The 22770-nt window shown below is 48.0% G+C and overlaps 1 protein-coding gene across 8 annotated transcripts in view; it reads right to left on the reverse strand.

Annotated features, from left to right (window-relative positions):
* Positions 1–290: 290 nt before the first annotated feature.
* BACE2 (beta-secretase 2) overlaps positions 291–22770 on the reverse strand; it is a 94301-nt gene continuing 71821 nt past the window's right edge. For 4 of the 8 annotated variants that reach the window (XM_042998941.1, XM_042998942.1, XM_042998943.1 and 1 more), the window contains one exon: positions 4332–5888. In XM_042998941.1, coding sequence (XP_042854875.1) covers positions 5635–5888 — 254 coding nt within the window. In that variant the 3' untranslated portion in view covers positions 4332–5634. Of the gene's footprint in view, positions 1873–4326; positions 5889–13925; positions 14093–22770 lie in introns of those variants that run through there. The other 4 variants (XR_006222150.1, XM_042998938.1, XM_042998937.1 and 1 more) reach the window with 4 other exon arrangements.

Genomic DNA, 22770 nt, shown 5'->3' on the forward strand with positions numbered 1-22770 from the left:
CGGGGCGCGTACCTCCTCACGCCAACTGCTGGCCTGGCGCGCCCTCGGTTTCGATCACCGTGGCACGCCCCCAACGGAGGGACATCCCAAGAGGGACACAAAAGACAACCTTCAGCCTTGTCAGAAATGCAAGTTGCACGGAGCCGTGCACGGAAGTTGTTCATCTGAGACACGCACGCCAATACGGTCTGCGAAGTGCTGCGGTCGGCACCACTTGAGAATCCGAGGTTTGCAGCTTCCCGGCCCGAGCAGGCACACCCCAAGGCGGCAGCAAAGTCACCCTTCTTACGGGGGGGGAAAAAAAAAGTCACCGCCTCCAGGGACCGGACGTGGAGATTTTAAGCCTGAAGTCTCCCCGACTGTGCAAATGAACAGGAGCAGTAGGAAATACCTCATCGCGGATGGCAAAAATTCACCTTTCATTCGCGCGTAGCAGATCCCAGCCATCGCTCCGGGGTTGAAACACGCTTATTACCAAAGTACAGCTGACCTACGAGCACTCGCTCAGGCCGCCTCCTCCCGGGTTCCAGGTACCTCCCGGGCTAAATAGGGTTGCCAAGCTCACGGATACAAGAATGTTACACGTGACACATTAGATGCTGCATGGCCTCCAATTAGGAAAGTGAGAAAACGATCCCGATTGTAACTCCCAGCCACAAAGCACACACGGTTATTTAGGAAGGCGGATGGACCCTCCCGGCCCAGCCTTTGGCTACGGGCAGATCTTCAAGAGAAAAACGTGCGGCCACATCACCCAGCACGATGAAGTTGAGAAACGCCAGACACGTGTACGTAACACTGACGCTAAGAAACCCAGAGAAGGCTCAAGACTAGGGAGAAACGCTGTACTGATTGGCTGAAGTCACGTGTCTTCATGACACTCAAAACTCACCCTGGGAACTCACGAGACTAGAGGTTCCGCAGACAGGCTGGCTACAATCCGATTGTCACTACAATCCGGCCGCCCCGCCCCCAGGATGACATTCTCGTGGAAGCAGGGCGTGGGCTCAAACGGCGGCTGGGGTTCACTAGACACGTGGGGAGCCTAGGGAACTGCGCTGATTCTGAACAGAACCAGGGTGAGCTGCGAGATGTATGGCCTGTGAGATGCCACAAGGCCACGCTTGTGCACAGGGGCACAGGGGCTGACGTTTCCTTCTGCAAGTGTCTCCGACAGCAGGCGTCCCCAGAGGAGGAGTGCGGTCAGGGACCTGTCGGATTCTTCCTGAGTCAGGGGGCTGCCCGGCAGGGTTGGGCGGACGTGACTGTGTCTGAGTCGCTCTGGCTTTCAAGGCAACTGTCTGATGCCCACACCCCTAAGGTAACTGCCGACCACCCGCTCTGGCTTCGGCCCCTTGACCCTGCCCTAGGAACATCCCAGTGTACAACCTTGAGTCTATAGCCTAAGGACTAGGTCTTGCTTGGGAGTTCATGTGTCTCTAGTTGCGTTAGAATACAGGTGTTCTAATATGGCTGTAAAGCAAGTTTCCCTTTAGAGGTTCCTTTGGAAAATTCTTGGAAAGTATGGGTGCAAAAAAAATCATTTCCAGGGGATGGAAATGAATTGCCTATGACATCCTGGGACGTCCTCAGTTTGCCCAGCAGATCCTTCACAGCCATCTGCCGACAAAGGATCTGGCTTCCTACCCCACCTCCCTTCTCAGATTCTAGAACCTTCGAAGTCCCAATCACCCCTTCCCTGGTCCTCGAATGAACCAATCTTCACCTGGCTTGGGCAATGCGAAGTGTAAGGGGCCGCGTTATCACGTTGCCCATGCTGACACCTGACCCGTGACTCCGGCTTGAATGTTCTTGAAGTTTCGGGCTTGCTGCTGTAGAAAGTAAATCCCACCTGCCACTGATTCAGCAACTCTAAGGGTAAGAAACGTGAGGATTCCCGGAATTAATTCGAGCAGCTTTTCCCAAACTGCGAATTCCGCTTATGTTGTCGCCATACTTTGGATTACGTGTTTATTTCCCTTCCCCACTCGCAAAATGTATTTTTCCAGCTTTGCCACGTAACTGGTCAACCGACAGAAGTTCTGATCGGAAATTCTTAAAACCTACTACAAATGTATTCAAGAGCTTCTGCTGTATGGAGTCTTCTTGGCGCTAAAAACCTAGTCCCTCTCTTGGCAAAACCCAAATTCTACATTTTATAATGTTTAGTTGTTTTTCCTAAAACAGAAAAAAAAAAACCTCTTGGTGGCAAAGTATTGGCTCTGAACAGTTGTGATATCAATTCTAATGAGTCTGTTCAAGACAAGAACATCTGGGGAGTCCACCCAACTATCTGGTTTCCACTAAGAAGAATAAGTTGGTGAAACTCTATTATTGATGCTTATGGAACAGGTTTTTGGGCGGCGGGGGGGGGGGGGGGGGCAGGGTTTTATCTCCCGTGTCATCATGAGGCCCTGGGCCAGAACTCAGAACTGAACTGTGACGGTAATCCACCACACAGGGACCTGGAGAGAAGAACGTGACAAATTTTCATTTCCACGGGGACCTATTAAATGATCAAACAGTCCTTCCTCACTTCTTAAATAAGACAATGCTAAGTCAGAACTGTTTGCAAGATCTATCACCCACGGCTCTGCGGAGATGTCAGCGGTGGGGGCACTGCTGGGGATGACTTTCGTGATTCTGAGCCATAACTGACCCCACCTTGATCTCCAACCACAACACTCTACATTTCACAAGGAGTCTGGTTCCAAGTTTTCAGGAGTGGGCTGCATTCACGAAGGACAGCATTCCCAGAAGTCTCATGCAAGGGACCCGTTTCTTTAATGCCAGATACTGGTTTTTGGTTTAGAAAAAATACAGAATAGTGTGGTACCAATCACTGTGGCGCTTTTTAAAACTCCCGGGGGTGGGCGGGGGGAGGACTCAGTCCTCATCTTGTTTCTTGCTAGTTTTCAAAGAGCTCTAGAGACTGAAGACAGGACTGCATTTGGGACTTCCAAATAACTTACCGAGAATATAAAATATCACCCTAGTAAAAAAAAAACAACAACAAACCTATGGTTCACGGAGAAGCATCCCACTTCTCATGGGAGGGTTGACAAGGTTTGACAAAAGCATAATGCTAAGTTGCAGCTTTCAAGAAAGGACTGTCTTCCAGCATTTTCCATAGCGTGGTATAAGGTAAAAATGACACGGTCAGACAATTGCTACTTCCCTTCCTGTTCAAAGCAGGCTGGCTAGAAGGTTTCCCAAGCTCCGTATCAATTTACATAACTCGAGGAGGTGGGTGTCATGAACCAGGGTTTTGACTCAACGTCCAATTTTCGACAGCAAAGCATGCCAGAAAAATGTCCCACATTCCACTATTTCATTCTGGTTGCTAACGTACACTTTTGTAATCTAAGCATTTCCATTAAAATGTCACATCCCATGACATCTGGGATGAAAAGGTGGCGAAATCTGATAGGAAACCCACAGCATTACAGCAAACTTCATCAGCTACCCTAGAGCTTGAAACTGACTTGCTGTCATCATGCATTCTGGGGACAGTGCCTGCTGGTCTAACACGAGCCCGGAAACCCAACACGAGAGACTGGACAGAAGATATCCGTGTGAAGGACGAGGCAGCAAAACCGCCCGGGTCACCTCTGCAGTTCCCTCGTTTTAGTGCACGAGCTTGGATTTTCACCGCCAAGGGAAGACCCGGTCTGGGAGGACCGCCATCACTTCCGTGCGAAGTGGACCACAAAGCGGGAACCCATGAAAAAGCCAACAGGACAAGAGAGTTAGGCTTCCAGAGATTTCGAACTCTGAAACGTGATTACTACATGATTACTACGTGTCACCTAGCCGAGACCGGACCTGATGATGAGCATCCGATAAGGGAACCCCCCTCCTGCCATCCCATCTCTAGAGGGCCTCCTAACCTGCCATGTTCCAGCTGTTTCCTGAACAGAGCACAGAAGATTCACGCTCTAAGATCAACTCAAACCTTCTGTTGCTGTAGTGTCCACAAGGACACCATGACACGTATACGTGGCCCCACATCTCTGTGGTTGTCTATTCCTCAGGACGGATGTGCCCTGGTCCAGTGAGCAGAGCAGATGGCTGACCCCCCCCCCACCACCGCGATGTAGCCTATTCTGAATATACGTGACGGTCCAGCCAGAGCAGAAATGCCAGTTAGCCCTCCCAGTAGGATTCCTGCATCCACCCAACTCACCCCAATAGCAATGCAAAGTGAACATGGACTTGGGCACCCAAACAAGAGAGGGGATATTGGCTTTGAGCTGTGAACGCTTCTAATTACATCTGATCACAGCAGGCTGACTACAGAGCATGAAGGATTTCTTCTTTTTTTTTTTTTTTTTTTTTTTTTTTTGCGAAGAAATTAGTTTATCAAATAAATGATAGCAAGAGGGAGGTTCCCCAAATAAAGATCACACTGCACACCCACCTCGTCGCCGGAGACCGAACACGCCAAAGGAGAGCAGCGCGCAGGTCACGGATTTGTTCTCGCGGGTTCAGATGGCTACACTGGAGTCTAGGGGTTCTGCAGATGCGGACACATGGTCTGGAAGCACGGGAAAAGCCGAAGTTCCTTCAAGTCCTCCGCACATCTTGTGTCTTCCTTCCCCCTGAGTGTTGGTCACCAGGACGGGCATTCGGCCATTTCCCTACCTTCCTAAAAGGTAATAACCCAACCTACCTTCAGAGATCTGGAAAAAACAAACAACCAAGCTGGCGAAATAGGATCTGTTTTTCTCACCCAAACCCCACTTGTTAATTTTAAGTACGAGTACGCCTGTGGGATGATGGCCAGCTGGGTGACAGAACAGCACCTGTCACTCTCACCCAGCGGAATGATGATTCTTCCAGCCGAGGGCAACAAGGGCAGCAAGTAAGCTGCCTGCGGCCCCCACCCGGGCGTGGGGCCCCGGGCAAAGTCTCAGCAGAGGTAGCTTCTTATTTTCAGACCCACGGTACTACACAAGTACGAGCACAAAAGAGGAGGCTTCCCTTGATGGACAATACGCTTCCCGTCTTCAGAAGAGGCTGGTGAAGACCGTGGAGGGATGTTCTTCTCCCGGAGGATTCGCGCTCCCATTCAGACCAGAGAGAGACCCAGAAAAGGGTTCTGTTTCCAACTCCGAAGCGGGCAGGATGGTCATATCATCAGGCCCCAGGATGCTCCTCCTGCCGCCATATTGCAAGGCTCCGTACACTCTGATCCACGTTGAGGCCTGGCGCAAAATACCCTTCCATGCAATTAATATGAAAAGCTTCCCATCAGCTAGGAGGAGTTACGAACCATACGTACTCCCTTCTCCGGAGACGGGAGGAAGGGGAGAATGAGCCAAAGCGGGTCTTGGCCGCACACTTAGCCAGTCTGGCATAACCAGTCACAGAAAGCCTGAAGCCCAATTCACTCTGTTTTGGTTTAGAATGAGGTGTTTTTTATTATAATTTTTCTTGGAAGTGAGGGAGAAGAAGGAAGCTTTAAAATCAAGAATCAAAATACAGTGAATCTGGAAGGCATCTGGGAGCAGAACAGATTTAAGACTAGTGGTTACAGGAAGGAACCCTGCCTTATGACCCCGGCTGCTGCACCTGAAACGGAATTCTCCTAACAGAGAGTTCAAGGTCGCGCACGAGCTCGGACCCTGCTCTTCATTTCCAGCGATGCCGGACGAGCGAGGACTCGTCATTGACAACCTCGGGGTCCGGGGGCAGGCGCCGACACCGGAAAGGAAGTAGCAGCAGGACGATCAGGGTAAGAAGGATGATTCCACACACGCTCATGAGAGTGTAGGAGACAATCCACAAAATGGGCTCGTTCAAAGGCAGGGCGGGGACGCAGTTGCTGGCTATGTCGTCTGTTGAGAAAGGCCCAGAAATTTCAGACACTGGAGCACCGGCAATTTCTGGGGAGACAGAAAGGGGGAAAATCCACAGCTGTGAGGGGCGCAGCCCGTCTCCGCCGTGTAACGAGAGAGAGAACGCCTGCTCTGTGAGACCGTGGCCTCACGGGTCAGGAGCCAGTGGCTCAGGCAGGGGACCTCTGCGTCAGCACGGTGTCACGGCGTTCAGTGCCCGCACCCGAGCACGGCACGTCCCGCGGTCTGCAGGTGCTGCACCCACGTGGGGGAGAGCGATGGGCAGAAGGGCACATCCAGAAGCCTCGGGGGCCCCGGCGAGGCCTGGCAGGGCCGCGGGGCCCGGCGGGCGAGGGTGCATCGCCCAGCGCCTGGGGAGGACGACCGAGACGGGGCGGCTGGGAGGGAAGGAGGGGAAGGAAGTAGGGAGGACAGTGGTATCTACGGCGAGGAGCTCGGCAGAGCCTGCCCGAAGCTCGGGGATGTCCCCGGTGCAGTCCACCTGACTTCATGCCGCCTTCACGTCAGCCTGCCCCACACTCCCGCTGGGCTCCAAGACCAGCCGGCCAGACCGGCCTGCCCAAGAGAGTCTTCCCTGCCCCGCGTCCCCCCTGCAGTGTGTGAAGGGCCCAGAATCAGGAACGGTATGTGAGTGCGACACTGAATTCGCACGAGGTCAGGAGGGTTCGTTCGTTCTTCCCTCCCTCCCTCCCTTCCTTTTTCTTTTTTCTTTCTTTTTCTTTTTTTTTTTTTATGTAGGCTTCATGCCCAGGGAGCCCACCCAGGTGGGCTCAGTCAGTTAAGCGACCAACTTTGGCTCAGGTCATGATCTCATGGCTCATGAGTTCAAGCCCCGCGTCGGACCCTGTGCTGACAGCTCGGAGCCTGGCGCCTGCTTCGGATTCTGTCGCTCTCTGCCCATCCCCCGCTCGCTCGTGCGCTCTCTCTCAAAAATAATATAAACATTAAAAAAATTTTAGGGGCGCCTTGGTGGCTCAGCCGGTTAAGCGTCCGACTTCGGCTCAGGTCATGATCTCACGGTCCGTGAGTTCGAGCCCTGCGTCAGGCTCTGTGCTCACAGCTCGGAGCCTGGAGCCTGCTTCGGATTCGGTGTCTCTCTCTCTCTGACCCTCCCCTGCTCATGCTCTGTCTCTGTCTCAAAAATAAACGAACATTTAAAAAAAAAATTTTTTTTTAATTAAAACAAATTGTAGGCTCCATGCCCAGAGCAGAGCCCAACATGGGGCTTAAACCCATGACCCTGAGATCAAGACCTGAGCTGAGATCAAGAGTCGGATGCTTAAGGGACTGAGCCACTCGGGCGCCCCGGAGAGGATTTCTCAAAGCAAGTCTGGGGGTTATCAGTACTGCATTTCTCTACCATCAGATTTATCTGCCCCTTTCAGAAGCACAGAATTTATGTGGCACTTTACGTTTTACTTGGAAAAAGAGAAAGGTCTTGCCACCCGCTTCACCCATGTTTAATCGCAGAGATGCATATTGAGGCGCCAAAAAACACTGTCACTAAGCATTTGATTTTTCTGTAACTGGAAGCCTCAAGACCCTAAGGTCTGCCACATAACATCTTTTTTTGGTGAGGAAAGAAAAAGTCAAACTAACAATGGAATGATGGCCTTAGAAGAAGGGTTTAAAATGGGGGAAGAAACAGACGTGATTGGAACATTTTCCTGCTCATGGGGATTGTGTGTGTGTGTGTGTGTGTGTGTGTGTACCCAAGAACACAGGGGCGCTGGCCTCCTGTCCGTCCAGACGGCAGGTGCCGCGGCTGTGGTCACCATTTAAACAACAAACTCTTTGGCCATTTATATTTCGATTATAATTTCTGCCTTTTTCTCCTGAGCCGTAAGAATCCTTCACGTAGTAGAAACAAGTGGCAAGTGCCTTTCCAGAGCAGGTCCTCTGTCTTTTAAAAAGCGTGTTTACTTTATAAATTGGGAAGCATGCTTAGCGCACGTACCAAAACCAGCACCAGTGCAGAACGTGAGGCGATGAAAATCACCTAAAACCACTTTTGCTTCAAGATGGAGTAAGAGGGGCCGCATTTACCCCCCCACACACCTGAAACAACTAAAATACTGGACAAAATATGTGATGAAACAAAGATTCTGAAGGTATTGCAAACTGCGCAAGGAGCCTAAATCCCGACGGATAGAGGAAAGTGGCCTTGAGAACGTTTCTGGGTTGTGGTGCAGGGAGGGGGACACGGGCAGAGGTGGGCAGCCTTTGGGGCGGGGGCGGGGCAGGGCTGGGAGGTCCAGGCAGGACTGAGGGGAGGGGCAGGGCAGAGGGGCAGGGCTGCAGGGACAGGGCAGGGCTGGGAAGCAGGGCAGAAGGGCAGGGCTGGGGGTGGGGGGCAAGGCAGGGCTGGGGACTGCTGGGGTTCACAAGGGCAGTGAAGGGCAGGAGGCAGCTGTAGACAGAAATTCCACACACCTCCAGAGGGCCCCCGCTGAGCCTTCAGCAGAGAGCTGACAAAATTGAGCGGAGGGCCCAAGATCCACTTGAAAGGCCTAGAAGGAACAGGGCTTGGAGCTCCCGTGCAGAGCTGACTACTGTATCTACTGCCAACCGCTTCCTGTCTACGCCGTGTCCCAGTGGAAAAAAACCCAAACCCAACTCGCAGGGCATGAATCAGAGTACTAAGGGTCTCTCCTCCATCACAGGGAAAGGAACCATAGACTGCACAGCGCTCTGGTCTGATCTTAGAGGCTTAAAAGCAACACGGGCCACGGGCGCCTGGGTGGCTCAGTGGGTTGAGCGTCCCACTCTTGGTTTCAGCCCAGGTCATGATCTTGTAACCGCTTTTCTAAAACGCGGGGATCGCGTTATGGCAGATGGAACCCACGATCAGGGCTGACAGCAGTCCCAGCACCCGGTTGATTAGGTCGAGAATGAAACCAAAGGAGTCTGGCTACCGGGGAGGGGCTCCTCCGCAGGAGGCCCGTTTAGACAAACATCCAATATACCCGGAGGCAGTTTATCAGCCTGATTAGTAGCCAAACACATTCTGCAAGAGGCCCTGAGATCGGGAGCCTGCTTTAGGGCCATTCACAGCTGGACGCAGGGTACCTCAGTCTACCTGTTCTGTTTCCTGCAGAAGAGAGGACTTCAGTAGTCAGTAGGGGACTCTGATGAAAAATAGTAAAGGCAGAATTCCATCATGGTCCAAGCCACATTCCGACACATATATAGTCCTTACAGACCACTTCCTAGGAAACAGTCCTTGGCTGGGTTTTAAGTCGGTCGGGTCCTAGTTTCGGCCGGCTCCCAGTGGAGGTCCCAGGGCCAGAAGCAGCCAGACCAGGGATGTGGAGGGGATCACATCAGACCAATGAGGAGGAAATCTCATACGGCAGTCGTGAAGGTTGGCAGCCGTCCTGGTGACTTAGGTGGCTGTCCCATGCCCAAGACAGACAACGTCGTACAAGGACAGGGATAAAGAGAGGGCCTCCAGCTCCTGGGTCTTACTACCAAATCGGCCAGGGTCCTAACTTCCAGCCAAAGGGCCGGCTTTGTCCTCCCCGTGGAGCAGCCCTGGACTAGAGGATTACAGCCCGAGCGATTGACATCAAAGTGTTCCATTAGGACCAAACTTCTCGAAAAGCCCCTGAAATGAGAGTAAAGGAAGAAGAGAGAGGACTCACTTGGTTCACACCGAGGCGCAGAGCCCAGAGGATGGAAAGACTCACAGCCCCACGTAAGGGCGCCGAAACGATGAAATTACGGAGTGGGTTCGTGAGCAAACGGCTAAGAAAGAATTCTTGCGACATCTCTGGTGCAAAAGGTGATTTTCTTCCAGCTCGGGGACAGGACCCGGGGGCAGAAAGAGCTGCACCGGGCTTGTGAGGAGTGAGTGGCCATATACTTCTAAGTTAGTGGGGGTGAGGGGCGGCGTAAGTCTCTAAGGAACTTGGAAGCTAGGATTTCAGGACCTTGAGGGGCTCGCTGCTGCTAAGATGAGGTTACCTTCGGTCTTTGATAAAACAAAAACACCAAGGCAGTAAGGCAGCCAGGAGCTCCCTGAGCAAGGTCACACTCGGCACGTGTCAGTGTCAGTGGGCTGCGAGCTGTAAGGAGATTTAACTTCAGCTACATTTCTCTTGCCTTTGTTTCCCTCATCAATCTCGGGGTTCCCGAGATCAAGCCCCACGCTACCAACACAGAGCCTGCTTGGGATTCTCTCTCCCTCTCTCTCTGCCCCTCCCCTGCTCCCGCTCTATTTTCGAAAATAAAAAAAAATAAGCATTAAGGAAAAAAAAAAAAAAAAAGCAAGACAAGGCAGGACTCTAACTTAAATGTGACCCAGGAACAGATCTCAAGCATATTTGCAGGAATACAGGAGTATTCAGCACTGTTTTGGATACCTGGACCCAACTTTAACATGCTGGGGCTTAAGTCACCAACAGGCAATTCTCACACCCCAGCTGGGTGTCCACGAATTCAACTCAATTCTGACACTGTCTACCCGGAAGCAGCATCAGATCCCACAGGTGAAGGGCTCAGTCCTACAAAGCTGTCCCCCAACCCCCGACCTTGAGACATCAGTTAAAAGCCCAGGTTGTTACCTATGCTTCTGACTGATGAACTACAGACTGGAGGTACCAACCACCCCCACCTTGAGCTTCATTCATTTGCTAGAGAGGCTCAGGGAACTCAGAGAGACTGGGTACTTACTGAATTACTGGTTTACTAGAAAAGGACAAAACTCAGGGGCAGCCAGATGGAAGAGGTGGCCAGGGGGAGGTGTGGGGGGAGGGGGAGGAGCCTCCGTGCCTGCAGGTGCCGCTCTCACCATATTTCCACACATCCACCTGCCCCGAACCCTCTCCTTTTGGATTTTCATAGTGGGTTCGCTGCACAGACCCGATGGATGAAGTCACTGGCCAGTGGAGATGGCTTCGGTGACCAGCCCCTCCCTCCCTGCAGGCCAGGGGGAGGGACGGGAAGTTCCAACACTAATCACAGGCCAGCCCCACCCTTAGATGCTTTCCAAAGTCACCTCACTAACATAACAAAAGACAACACTCCTCGTTGGAAATTCCCAGGGTTTTAAGGAGCTCTGTGCCAGAAATGGAGGCAAATACCAAACACATATTTCTTGTAACCTGTAACATCACAAGCATCCAACAAGGTGGAATTCACAATGTCTGGCCTCCAATAAAAAAAAAAAAAAAGAAAAAATCACCAAGTGTGCAAAGGAGCAGGAAAACACAATTCATAATTCACACAGAAGTAGAAAAACGCAGTTCATACCAAGGGGGGAAAGAATCAATCCTATGAAACTTGGCAAAGGAATGACACCCATGGTGGAATTCGTAGACAGGATATTGAAACAGCTACTATAACTGCGTTCCACTCAGGATGCTGGAGGGAATATCGGGCGTGAATAGAGACACAATAGCTATAATCACGTCAGACGTGTTAAACAGACAGACAGCAGCTATAAGACCTAAGTCAAATTTCTAGAGATGAAAACTGCAATGTGCAAGAGGAGAAATGCACTGCATGATATTAATGGAATATGTATCCGCAGGAGAAAAAGACCAGTCAACTCGACAACTTGAAACTAACCATGAAACACAGAGAGGGCAAAATCCTGAAAACATAAACAGAGAACGTCGGTAAACTGTAGGGCCACACTCAGAGGACCCAGATGAGGGGAGGGATGGGAGGCAGAAAACATATCTGAAACAATGATACCCCAAACCTTTCCAAACTTCAAGGAACCAGCAAGGTCACAGATCCAAGAGGCTCAGAGATCCCCAAGCATAAGAAGCAGAAAGCAGATTACACCAGTGAACTGCTGAAAACCGGTGACAAAGGGAAAATCTTAAAAGCATACAGAGCAAAACGAAACATTCTGTACAAAGGAACAAACAGAATTAGAGCGACTTTCACGTCAGGAGTAACACAAGCGACAAGACTGTGCAGTGACAGCTTTCAAGTGCCGGAAGGGAAAACCTTGTCAATCTAGAATTCTGTACCAAGCAACAGGGTCTTTCAAAGTGAAGATAAAGATGTTTTCTGACATACACCAGCTGCAAGAATTTATCACAAGAAGAGACACGCACAGCCTTAAGAAAGAAGGAAATTCTGGGACACCTGGGTGGCTCAGTCAGTTAAGCATCCTAACTCTTGATTTCAGCTCAGGTCATGATCTCAGGGTCATGAGAACTGAGCCCCCGCATCAGGCTCTGCACTAGCAGCAAGGAGCCTGCTTGGGATTCTCTCTCTTCCTCTCTCTCTCTCTCTCTGCCTGTCCCTGGCTCTCTCTCTCAAAATAAACTTAACACACACACACACACACACACACACACACACACACAGATAAACCTGGAGGACATTATGTTAAGTGACATAAGCCAGACAGAGAATCTGGCTGGATCTCACCTACACGTGAAATCTAAAATAGTTCAACTCAGCAGCAGAGAGTAGAATTGTGGGGGTAGATCTTAAGTGAAGGAAGGAAGGAAAGAAAGAAGAAAGGAAGAGAAGAGAAAAGAGAAGAAGAAAAGAAGGAAGGAGGGAGGAAGAGAAGGAAAGGAAAGGAAAGGAAAGGAAAGGAAAGGAAAGGAAAGGAAAGGAAAGGAAAGGAAAGGGAGGGGAGGGGAGGGGAGGGGAGGGGAGGGGAGGGGAGGGGAGGGGAGGGGAGGGGAGGAGAGGAGAGAGGAGAGGAGAGGAGAGGAAAGGAAAGGAAAGGAAAGGAAAGGAAAGGAAAGGAAAGGAAAGGAAAGGAAAAGAAAGGAAGAAGGAAGGAGGGAGGGAGGAAAAAGGAAAGGGAAGGGAAGGGAAGGAAAGGAAGGAGACAGTACCTTTGTGAGGTAGGTGATGGATATGTTAGCTTCCAGGGATCATTCCACAACATACACATCTATCAAAGCATCAAGTTGTATACCTTAAATGCATATAGCTTTCATCTGTCAATTATATCTCAATAAAGCTGACCAAAAAAAGGAAGAAACCATCACAGCCAACTGCACCAAAACCACGGCAAAGCCAGCCCTTCGAGCAGAAATCGGTGATGTCGGATGGAAACTGGGATCCACACAAAGGGAAGACGAGCCCAGACTCGGTGACCACACGGGCAATTATAACGTCTCTCCTTTTCATTTTAAACACTGAAGAAGATAACTGGCTGAAAGCAAAAATAACACCAGTGTAGGGGGCGGTTTCTAACACATGCCTAAGTAAAACGTGTGACAGCAACATCGGGGGACAGGATGGCGAGAGACCATGCAAGAACACTCTAGGTCCCTTTCCTACCCGAAGCGGTCCCCTGTGTCAATCAAAGCCGCAGGCTACGAACCCTGTGGCAACCACCACCACACAACAGCCACAGCTCATAAACTCGCCGAGATCAAGAGAAACAAAAATATTCAATCCAAAGGCAGCAGAAAAAGGCGGGGAAGGGAGAGAAGAGGCCAACAGAAAACAGGTAGCAACGCAGGAACAGCATTCATTCCCACATGAATCATCACATTAAATATAATCTAAGCCGGGGGTCGGCAAACATTTCTGGGAAGGATCGGATAGCAAATGTGTTAGGGATTTTGGGGCCGCCTAGGATTCCTGTCCCCTTCTGTCCTGATTATTTTCACACCCCTTTAAAAATGTAAAACCGGGTGCCCGGGTGGCTCAGTCAGTGAAGCGTCCGACTTCGGCTCAGGTCACGATCTCACGGTCCGTGGGTTCAAGCCCTGCGTCGGGCTCTGTGCTGACAGCTCGGAGCCTGGAGCCTGCTTCGGATTCTGTGTCTCCCTGTCTCTCTCTCTGACCCTCCCCCGTTCATGCTCTGTCTCTGTCTCAAAAATAAATAAAACATTAAAAAAATAAAAAAATAAATTAAAAAAATGTAAAACCATCTTCAGAGGTCGTAGAAAAGACCTCCACCCGCCAGATCCGGCCTGCGGGCTGCCATCTGCCAACCTCGGGTCTCAACGCCCCAGCGACAACGCAGACGCCGTGGAATCAGATATGAAGCAAGACCCGACTACTCGCGACCTGTAAGAAGCCCACTTTAAATACAAACACTCAAATACGTTGCAAGTCACAGGGTGGAAAAAAGACGGGTCAGGCTAACGGTAATCAAGAGAAATGCAGTGGCCGTGTCAGTTATCAGACGCCACAGACTCAGAGCAAAGAGGACTGCCAGGGACGAAGGCACTCATTTCCAAAGGGTTCAGGTTCAACGCACCAACAGGGCACAGCCATACTAAGGGTTTACACGCCTCCTAAGAATTTTGAAATGTAGGAAACAAGAATAAGGAACCTGCAGAAGTTTAGGGAGACCCGCCCTTACATTCTCAGCAAGAGCGGAAGCGGGCAGGAAGTGAGTGCGGGTAGAGGCCACCCCAGCAGTACGACCCGCAAGCTTGACGCAAGCTTGACGTCACTGGCAATTACTCCGCCCACGCAGCGAATATTTTAATTTTTTTTCACGTCTATTTTTGAGAGAGAGGCAGAGAGTGAGCAGGGGAAGGACAGAGAGAGAGAGAGGGAGACACAGAATCCGAAGCAGGCTCCAGGCTCTGAGCCATCAGCACAGAGCCCGATGCAGGGCCTGAACCCAGGAACCGCGAGATCATGACGAGCTGAGGTCGGACGCTCAACCAAGGGAGCCACCCAGGAGCCCCGAATATACCTTGCTTTCGAGAGCACATTTAACCAACACAGGCTACATTCTGGGCCACGAAACAAGTTTCAAGACATTGAAAAGAATTCAGTTCAGGGGCGCTTGGGTGGCTCAGTGGGTTAAGCGTCTGACTTCAGCTCAGGTCATGATCTCACGGTTGGTGAGTTCGAGCCCCGCCTCTGGAGCCTGCTTCCGATTCTGTGTCTCCCTCGCTCTCTGCCCCTCCCCCACTCATGCTCTGTCTCAAAAATAAAAACACTTAAGAAAGTTTTTTTAATAAAAAAAAAAAAAAAAAAGAATTCAGTTCATACTGTGTTCTCTGACCACAGTGGAATTAAGTAAGAAGTCAGAAACAGAGGGGCGCCTGGGTGGCTCTGGCAGTTAAGTGTCCAACTCTTGACTTTGGCTCACTCAAGTCACGATCTCACAGTTCGTGAGTTCAAGCCCCACACGAGGCTCTGCTTGGGATTCTGTCTCTCTCTCTGCCCCTGCCCCGCTTGTGCACGCACGCGCTCTCTCTCTCTCTGTCTCTCTGTCTGAAAATAAGCCTAAAAAATTAAAGAAAGAAAAATCAAAAGAACGGGGCAGTCAAGTATGTCAACGAACAGCACACATGATATGATTTCACTTAGGTTAAAAGAGAAAACCAAACAACAACAAAACCAAAACCAAGCCCAGATCTCCTAGGTATTTTATCTGTAAAATGGGAGATGGCAATGGTACCCACAAATCACAGTCTTAGTGAATGGGGACCAAGCTAATAGAAGGCACTTAGTACAGTGCCTGGGGTAAGGGCAGTGCTTCCTAAGCACCACGTGTTAATATCTTGTTATTTTAAATCTTTCATCAATGTCTTGGGTTAAAATTGTAACTATGTGTTTTCTCGGTTCTATCTTCCAGAAGACCCAGTTGATAATGAGCACCTGAGGAAGATCCATCAACTTACCAACTATAAAAATTATCATGGCTGGGGTCTTTTCTGCCATGGCATGTAAAATAAAGTGATGGTACCGAGACGCCTTTCGAGCAGCCGTGGTTCACTTGGAAGAACATTCTGGAGCTCCAGGACAGGCATTCTAGACCCAGGGCCATTTTGTGCTGCAACTACACGAAAACCTCTTACTAACTACCCCAGGCCTCGGTGTTCTTTTGAGACCGCATGATTCATGTCTTTGGGGCCCCTTGGCTTTGCAATCCTTTGATTATATTCTAAGTAGATGGCAGAGGCCTCGCTCTGAAACTGTTCTTAACAGCTAACTTTCCTATTTTTAAACATGAATATGTACCAGATGATCCACTTTCAACCTGCACAAGGAAATTCACAGCGAAACGACTGCCACAATCCATGGTACGTCTCAAGTTGTAAAAGCTCAACTCTATACAGCTCTTGGGTGTTAAATGTCTCAATCTATAAAAAGACATGAGTGGTATTTCAGAAGCTTTGGATACATTAAGAGAGATCTGTCAATCTTAACGCTCTGTTATCCTTCTAGCTCTAGGACACTTGGCCCAGCCAACACAGAGGCATCTGAAAGCGCACCGGCCTTGAATGTCTGTCTGTCTGTCTGTCTGTCTGCTGCTGACTTGTGAGACTATCTGTACGCTGAAGCCCCAGGCCGGCCAGCACTATGACACGCGGTGACCACCGCCGTATTTATCCGGCTCCGATCTGAGACCAGAATAGTGATTCTTTGTAGGGGTTGGGGGGGGGGGTGAGGCGAGGAGAGGCAGGGCAGCACAAGAGAAGCATCTGTGGATCTTTTTCCAAAATAACCATCACCCTCCCACCTACCACCATTCTGATACACCCTGGCTGAAAAAGGAGGGGAGGGTGTGGGCCATCCTGTATTTTAAAAAGCTCCCCGGCAAAGTCCTCAAAGAGCTCCCACTCGCTGCTCTCCTTCCCACCCTGTCCCAACCCTTAGAGACAAGCCGAATCCCATGGCGGAGTGTGGTGTGACAAACACCAATTATTACGGAAACCCAATAAAAGACATCAAGAGAAAAGGGAAGCTCCCAAAGGTTTGGGCTCCACCAAGTGCTAGCTGGCACCGAGAGAGAACGTCCTCCTCCTCCCACACAGAGAAAAGATGATAAACTCATATTTTTAAATATGTAGATGAGCCTGGAAATAGGTGCTAGGACTGGGGATCCAAAGCCCAGGGACAGGGGTGCGGAGGGGGATGGGAAAAAGACTTGACCCCGGCACCACGGAGGGGGCTGGTAGAGGCTGGCTCGCTGGGGGAGGGAGCCGGGAAATTTCTGCCAACCAGGAAGCCGGACTCTGCCCGAGGTCTGGGGGCCGGAAGGGCAAGGAAGAACCTCCTGCGAGAAGCAGAGCTTCCCTGCCACCGCCTGGAGCAGGGCTGGCATCGAAATTTACACAGCTTGGTGTAGAAATCCTGAAGTGCTCATCGCCTCACACTCAGCAGAAACAAATGCAAAATTGGTTTATGGCAACATTTTTACAACCCAAGGTGCACTGAACTCTCTCCAAAGGGAAAAAAAAAAAAAGCTTTCCCACTAAAGATAAGCTCACAACAAGTAGTTGCAAACCAAGTGAGAAGAAAATCTGCCACGAGAGAACAGCAGACACAAAACCAAAGAGATCAGCTCTCCGTAAACGATAGGAAAACAGAATATGCTGGAGATTACACAATAGCGGTGTTTAAAAACTCACTAAAATACTACCAAGGCTTTTTAATCAGGCTGATTGAAAAGTTCATAAAGGAAAATAAAATTGAGAAAGAACAGCGGGGCGGGGGGGGGGGGGGCGCTTGGGCGGCTCAGTCGGTTAAGCGTCTGATGCTTGATTTCGATTCAGGTCATGATCTCACCGTTCATGAGATCAAGCCCCTCATCCAGCTATCGGCGTGGAACTTGTTTGGGATTCTCGGTCGCCCTCTCTGCCCCTTCCCCACTCATGCATGTGTGAGCACATGCGCGCACACTCTCTCCTGCTCTCTCAAGAGCAATAAATTTAAAAAAAAAATACTGTAAGATATATCGATTGAACAGAATAGAAAATCCAGACATACAGACCTATCTCCCCGAATACTTACTGGAATTTGGTATGTGATAACATTCAAATCAGTGAAGAAAATGTGGATTATTTGGGAAAACGTCATAGGAACATGGGATAATCATATGGGGGGAGGTTTAATCCATACAAACTATGTCAAGGTAAATCAAACATAGAAGTACTTGTACAAATCACGAAATAATTTCAATAAACAAGGTCATTTAAAATGTGGCTTTAAACCTAAGGGCCTTAAAGGAAAAGACTGACATATTTAAATACATGAAAGCATTTTTTCAATAAAATCCATTATCAGGGGCGCCTGGGTGGCTCAGTCGGTTGAGCGGCCAACTTCGGCTCAGGTCATGATCTCGCGGTCTGTGAGTTCGAGCCCCGCGTCGGGCTCTGTGCTGACAGCTCAGAGCCTGGAGCCTGTTTCGGATTCTGTGTCTCCCTCTCTCTGCCCCTCCCCCGTTCATGCTCTGTCTCTCTCTGTCTCAAAAATAAATAAACGTTAAAAAAAATTTTTTTAAAAATCCATTATCAGCAAAGTTTCTAAATAATGTAGAATTGAAATATGGATTATAGCTTTTTTCCCTCCAAATAGCTAATTACTCCATTACACCACAGAGATTCTACAAATCAATAGAAAACAACTAAAAATCCGACAGGAAAGAAAAAAAAGGGGAAAGGATATGAGTGCCTAGTTCACAGAAAATGAGAAACAAATGCCCTAGACATTTACTTATAAAAATAAACTCCACCTCACGCATACAAAGTCATACAAATTAAAAACTACACTGAGATAACCTTCATCCATCAGATTGGCAAAATTCCCAAAGGGGTGACAACACCTTGTTGGTGACGCTGACTGGAGAGTCAGGCCACAGTATACGTTGCTAGACAAACGGTACAGCCAACGCAGAAAAGAGCACAACCTCCTTAGAAGGCGATGTGACGATACCCATCAAGATGACAAAATCTTAGGGCACCTGGGGGGCTCAGTTGGCTGAGCGACTCAGGTCACGATCTCACAGTTCGTGAGCTCGAGCCCTACCTGTATCGGGCTTGCTGCTGACAGGGCAAAGGCTGCTTCAGATCCTCCGCCCCCCCGCCCTCTCTCCCCCTCCCCTGCCTGCACACTCTCTCAAAAATAAATAAACATTAGAAAGAAAAGATTCTTATATGTTTATACCCTTTAACCCAGCAATTGTACTTTCATATGTGAGAATAAACACAGACAAATGGCATCCACTGCAACACTGTCTATAACAACAGGAGACTGGAAACAACTTCAATGTATCCATAAGGAATTATTAAATGAATTAAAGAAGAGCGACAGAAGATTATGAGGCTCAAACAATAATGGGGAGAGGGGGCGCCTGGATGGCCCACTCGGTTAAGTGTCCAACTTCGGCTCAGGTCATGATCTCGCGGTTCAAGAGTTTGAGCCCTGCATCGAGCTCTCTGCTGTCAGTGCAAAACCCACTTTGGATCCCCTGTCCCCCTCTCTCACTGCCCCTCCCCTGCTCGTTCTCTCTCTCAAAATAAATAAACTTAAGAAAATAATGAGGGAACACTTGAAGTCTTTATAATTGCCTCTAACAGAGCGGGGCGCTATCTAACGCATTGTGATTTGAACATGATCTGGCCGTTTTCAAAAATTAAATAAAATAATGGAGATAAAGGGAATACAAGTCACAACAATATTTACAGAACAAAATTTACAGAGAAGTAAACGTGTCTATTTGAAAAAGTACACAGTGGAATTGCCAGAAATGAAAAATACAGTCGATGTAATTAAAAGCTCACTGAATAGTTTAAGTGGTCGACTGAAAACAGTTGAAGAGAGAACTAGGGCACTACGGGATGTATCTGCGGAAAACTACACAGAATACAGCAAAGGTAAAGAGAAGAAAGTATGAGTGAGAGGTCAAGGGACATGGAGGAAATAAGGAGAAATCTCGAAATTTATCTCAGGAGACCCAAAAGAAGGAACTAGTAAAAATGGCTGTGAGGTAATAGTGAAGGAGGCACGAGCTGAGAATTCTCTAGGATTGGTGATAAAAAACACGAATCCTTCGATTCAGAGAGCACAATGAGTCTTGAGCAAGATGAAAAACCATCTATACCTACATACATCATGGTGAAACTCCAGAAGACTAAAAATTTAACCTAAGTCTGAACAGCAAGCAGAGGAAACCGATGACCCCTTTTGGTACCACAACTGAAAGTGACTTTTCATCAGCAGTAATGTTGGCCAGAAGATGTTGAAATACCATCTTCAAAACACTAAGGGAAAAACGGTCACCCTAGAATTCCACACATAGTTAAATTATGAGTCAAGAATTAGGGATGAATGAGGGGCATCTGGGTGGCTCAATTGGTTGAGCATCCAACGTCGGCTCAGGTCGTGATCTCACGGTTTTTGAGTTCGAGCCCCACATAGGGCTCTGTGCTGACAGCTCAGAGCCTGGAGCCTGCTTTGGGTTCTGTGTCTCCCTCTCTCTCTGCACCTGCCCTGTTCATGCTGTGTGTGTCTCTCTCTCAAAAGTAAATATTAAAAAAAAAATTTTTTTAATTTTTATTTATTTTTGGAGGAGAGAGAGAAACAGAGCATGAGCGGGGGAGGAGCAGAGACAGAGAGAGAGACACAGAATCAGAAGCAGACTCCAGGCTCTGAGCTGTCAGCACAGAGCCCGACATGGGGCTCAAACCCACAAACTGTGAGATCATGACCTGATGGACGCTCAACCGACTGAGCCACCCAGGCGCCCCCTAGAAATTTTTTTTAACTTGGGGGAAAAATGAAATTTAAAAGAAATCCTAAATTACATTCTTCAGCATAAGGAAAACTGCTGTGTCATAATGTTTATCCATTTTCCTTTGTTGAGCTTTGAACAGTTTTTAGTTTGATGAAAATGGCGGTTTTATGTAACAATGTAATTAGTGAATGATGTGCTTTAGTTTGTTTTATGAATAAAGCTGCTTCTGGTCAGGTCTTTGGGTGGAAACACACATTCATTTCCTCACTGCATCTACCTAAGAGTGCCGTTACTGAGTCATAGAGTAGGAATATGTTTAACATTAGCAGAAAATGTCAAACCGTTTTTCCATTCATACTAAACAATTTCAGCAAAGTGAGAATCCCTTAACGGAGGATTAGAAGGGAACTCCAAGAGCCTACTCCATGCACCAGACTATAGGACTGCTCTCACAAAAAATCCAAGTGACTAACAACTATTTTAAAAGGAGAATTTTAGCAACGTGACTGGATAGAAGATTAATATACAAACAAACCCTGTGTTGCCCGTATACCAATCAAAATAGGTACCTAAGCAAGAGGTATATGCATAAGAACTTCTTGAAGAAAACTGCAAAAACTCTGTAGGATATAATAGAAGACCTAAACAAGTAAGACTTAGCACATTCAGGAGGAGAAGACTTGTATAATAAATATTTGATTTTGGGGGCGCCTGGGTGGCTCAGCCAGTGAAGCATCTGACTTCAGCTCAGGTCATGATCTCGTGGTTCGTGAGTTCGAGACCCGCGTCGGGCTCTCTGCTCACAGCTCAGAGCCTGGAGCCTGCTTCAGATTCTGCCCCTCCCCTGCTCGCACTCTTGTCTCTCTCTCTCTCTCTCAAAAATAAATAAACATTAAAAAGTAAATAAAGATTTGATTTCTTCTCAAGTTAATCTGTACATCCAGTGCACTTGCAATCAAAATCCCAATAAGGTTCTTCAGAGATCTTGACAAGCTGAACAAAAGGACAAAAGTAGCCAGGACCATCTAAAGAAGAATAAGGAGAAGAGGTGAGCCCCTGCTGGATATTAGGTCTTATTATAACTACAGATATTAAACTATATGTTATACCACAGGGGCAGGCAGCTACACCAGTGGGATAAAAGAGAATGTTCAGAAATAAGAGATCCAGGGGCACCTGGGGAGCTCAGTTGGTGGAGGGTAAGACTCTTAGTTTCGGCTCAGGTCACGATCTCACAGTTCGTGGGTTCAAGCCCTGAGTTCAGCTCCACACTGATAGCACAGAGCCTGCACAGAATCTCTCTCTCTCTGCCCCTCTCCCACTTGTGCTCTCTCTCAAAATAAATAAATAAACTTAAAATAAAAAAAAATAATAGATCCAGATTTATACTGGGTCTTGGTATACAACAAAGATGCTATTAAAATTATTTAATTATTTAACTTGAATCCAAACCAAGCCAAATTTATAGAAATGTGAGGTTAAATGAACATGTTAAATGATACCATTAGGAAAAATCCAGACAAATCTAAATATATCCTACAAAACAACTGTCTTTTGGAAAAAAAAAGAACAGCTAAGAATATCATTTTGGGGGTAACTGAGGAAATCTGAATATGGTCTAGATACTACACAATATTACAATGTAAATATTGTTGGTTTTTTAGGAGTCATAATGGTATTATGGTTATATACGAGCCTGTCCTTATTTTTAAGAGATATTTGTGGATGAGGTATTATGGAGTAAAATATTTAGGAGTAAAATGTCATGATATCTGCAACCTATTTGCAAATGGCTCAAACAAAAACTACATACATACGTATACTAATATATATCAAAATATAAAAATTATTAAATCTAGATAGTGTGTATTTAGAATGTCATTATTTTTAGTCTTTTCGTATATTAAAATTTTTTATAATACAATATTGAAAATATCAGAGGAGAAAATATATTCCATAAATGGTACTGAGAAAATTGAATGCCCTTATAAAAATCAGATTCCTACTTCACATTATGAGAAAATGGGGGGAGGGGAAGTATACAGTATCTTTAGAAAAAAAATCTCTATTTTCTTAGATTAAAGAAAAATTTCTTAAATAAGGTACAGAGTAAAAGCCATAAAGAAGAGATTGATACATTTTATTTCCCTAAATGTCGATAAATGTAAGTGAAAGCTAATAAAAACAAGTAAGAGAAATCCAGAGACTAGCAGATATTTACCACACATTAGCCCCCCAGAATTAATGGATCAAATATTAAGACTGTGTAGCCATCAATAAAAGAGATGGTAGAAAAATGTCCCTGGGGCGCCTGGGGGGCTCAGTCGGTTGAGCGTCCGACTTCGGCTCAGGTCACGATCTCGCGGTTCGTGAGTTCGAGCCCCGCGTCGGGCTCTGGGCTGATGGCTCGGAGCCTGGAGCCTGCTTCCGATTCTGTGTCTCCCTCTCTCTCTGCCCCTCCCCCGTTCATGCTCTGTCTCTCTCTGTCCCAAA

The sequence above is a fragment of the Panthera tigris genome, chromosome C2 (genome assembly GCF_018350195.1).
Source record: "Panthera tigris isolate Pti1 chromosome C2, P.tigris_Pti1_mat1.1, whole genome shotgun sequence".
NCBI lineage: Eukaryota > Metazoa > Chordata > Mammalia > Carnivora > Felidae > Panthera > Panthera tigris.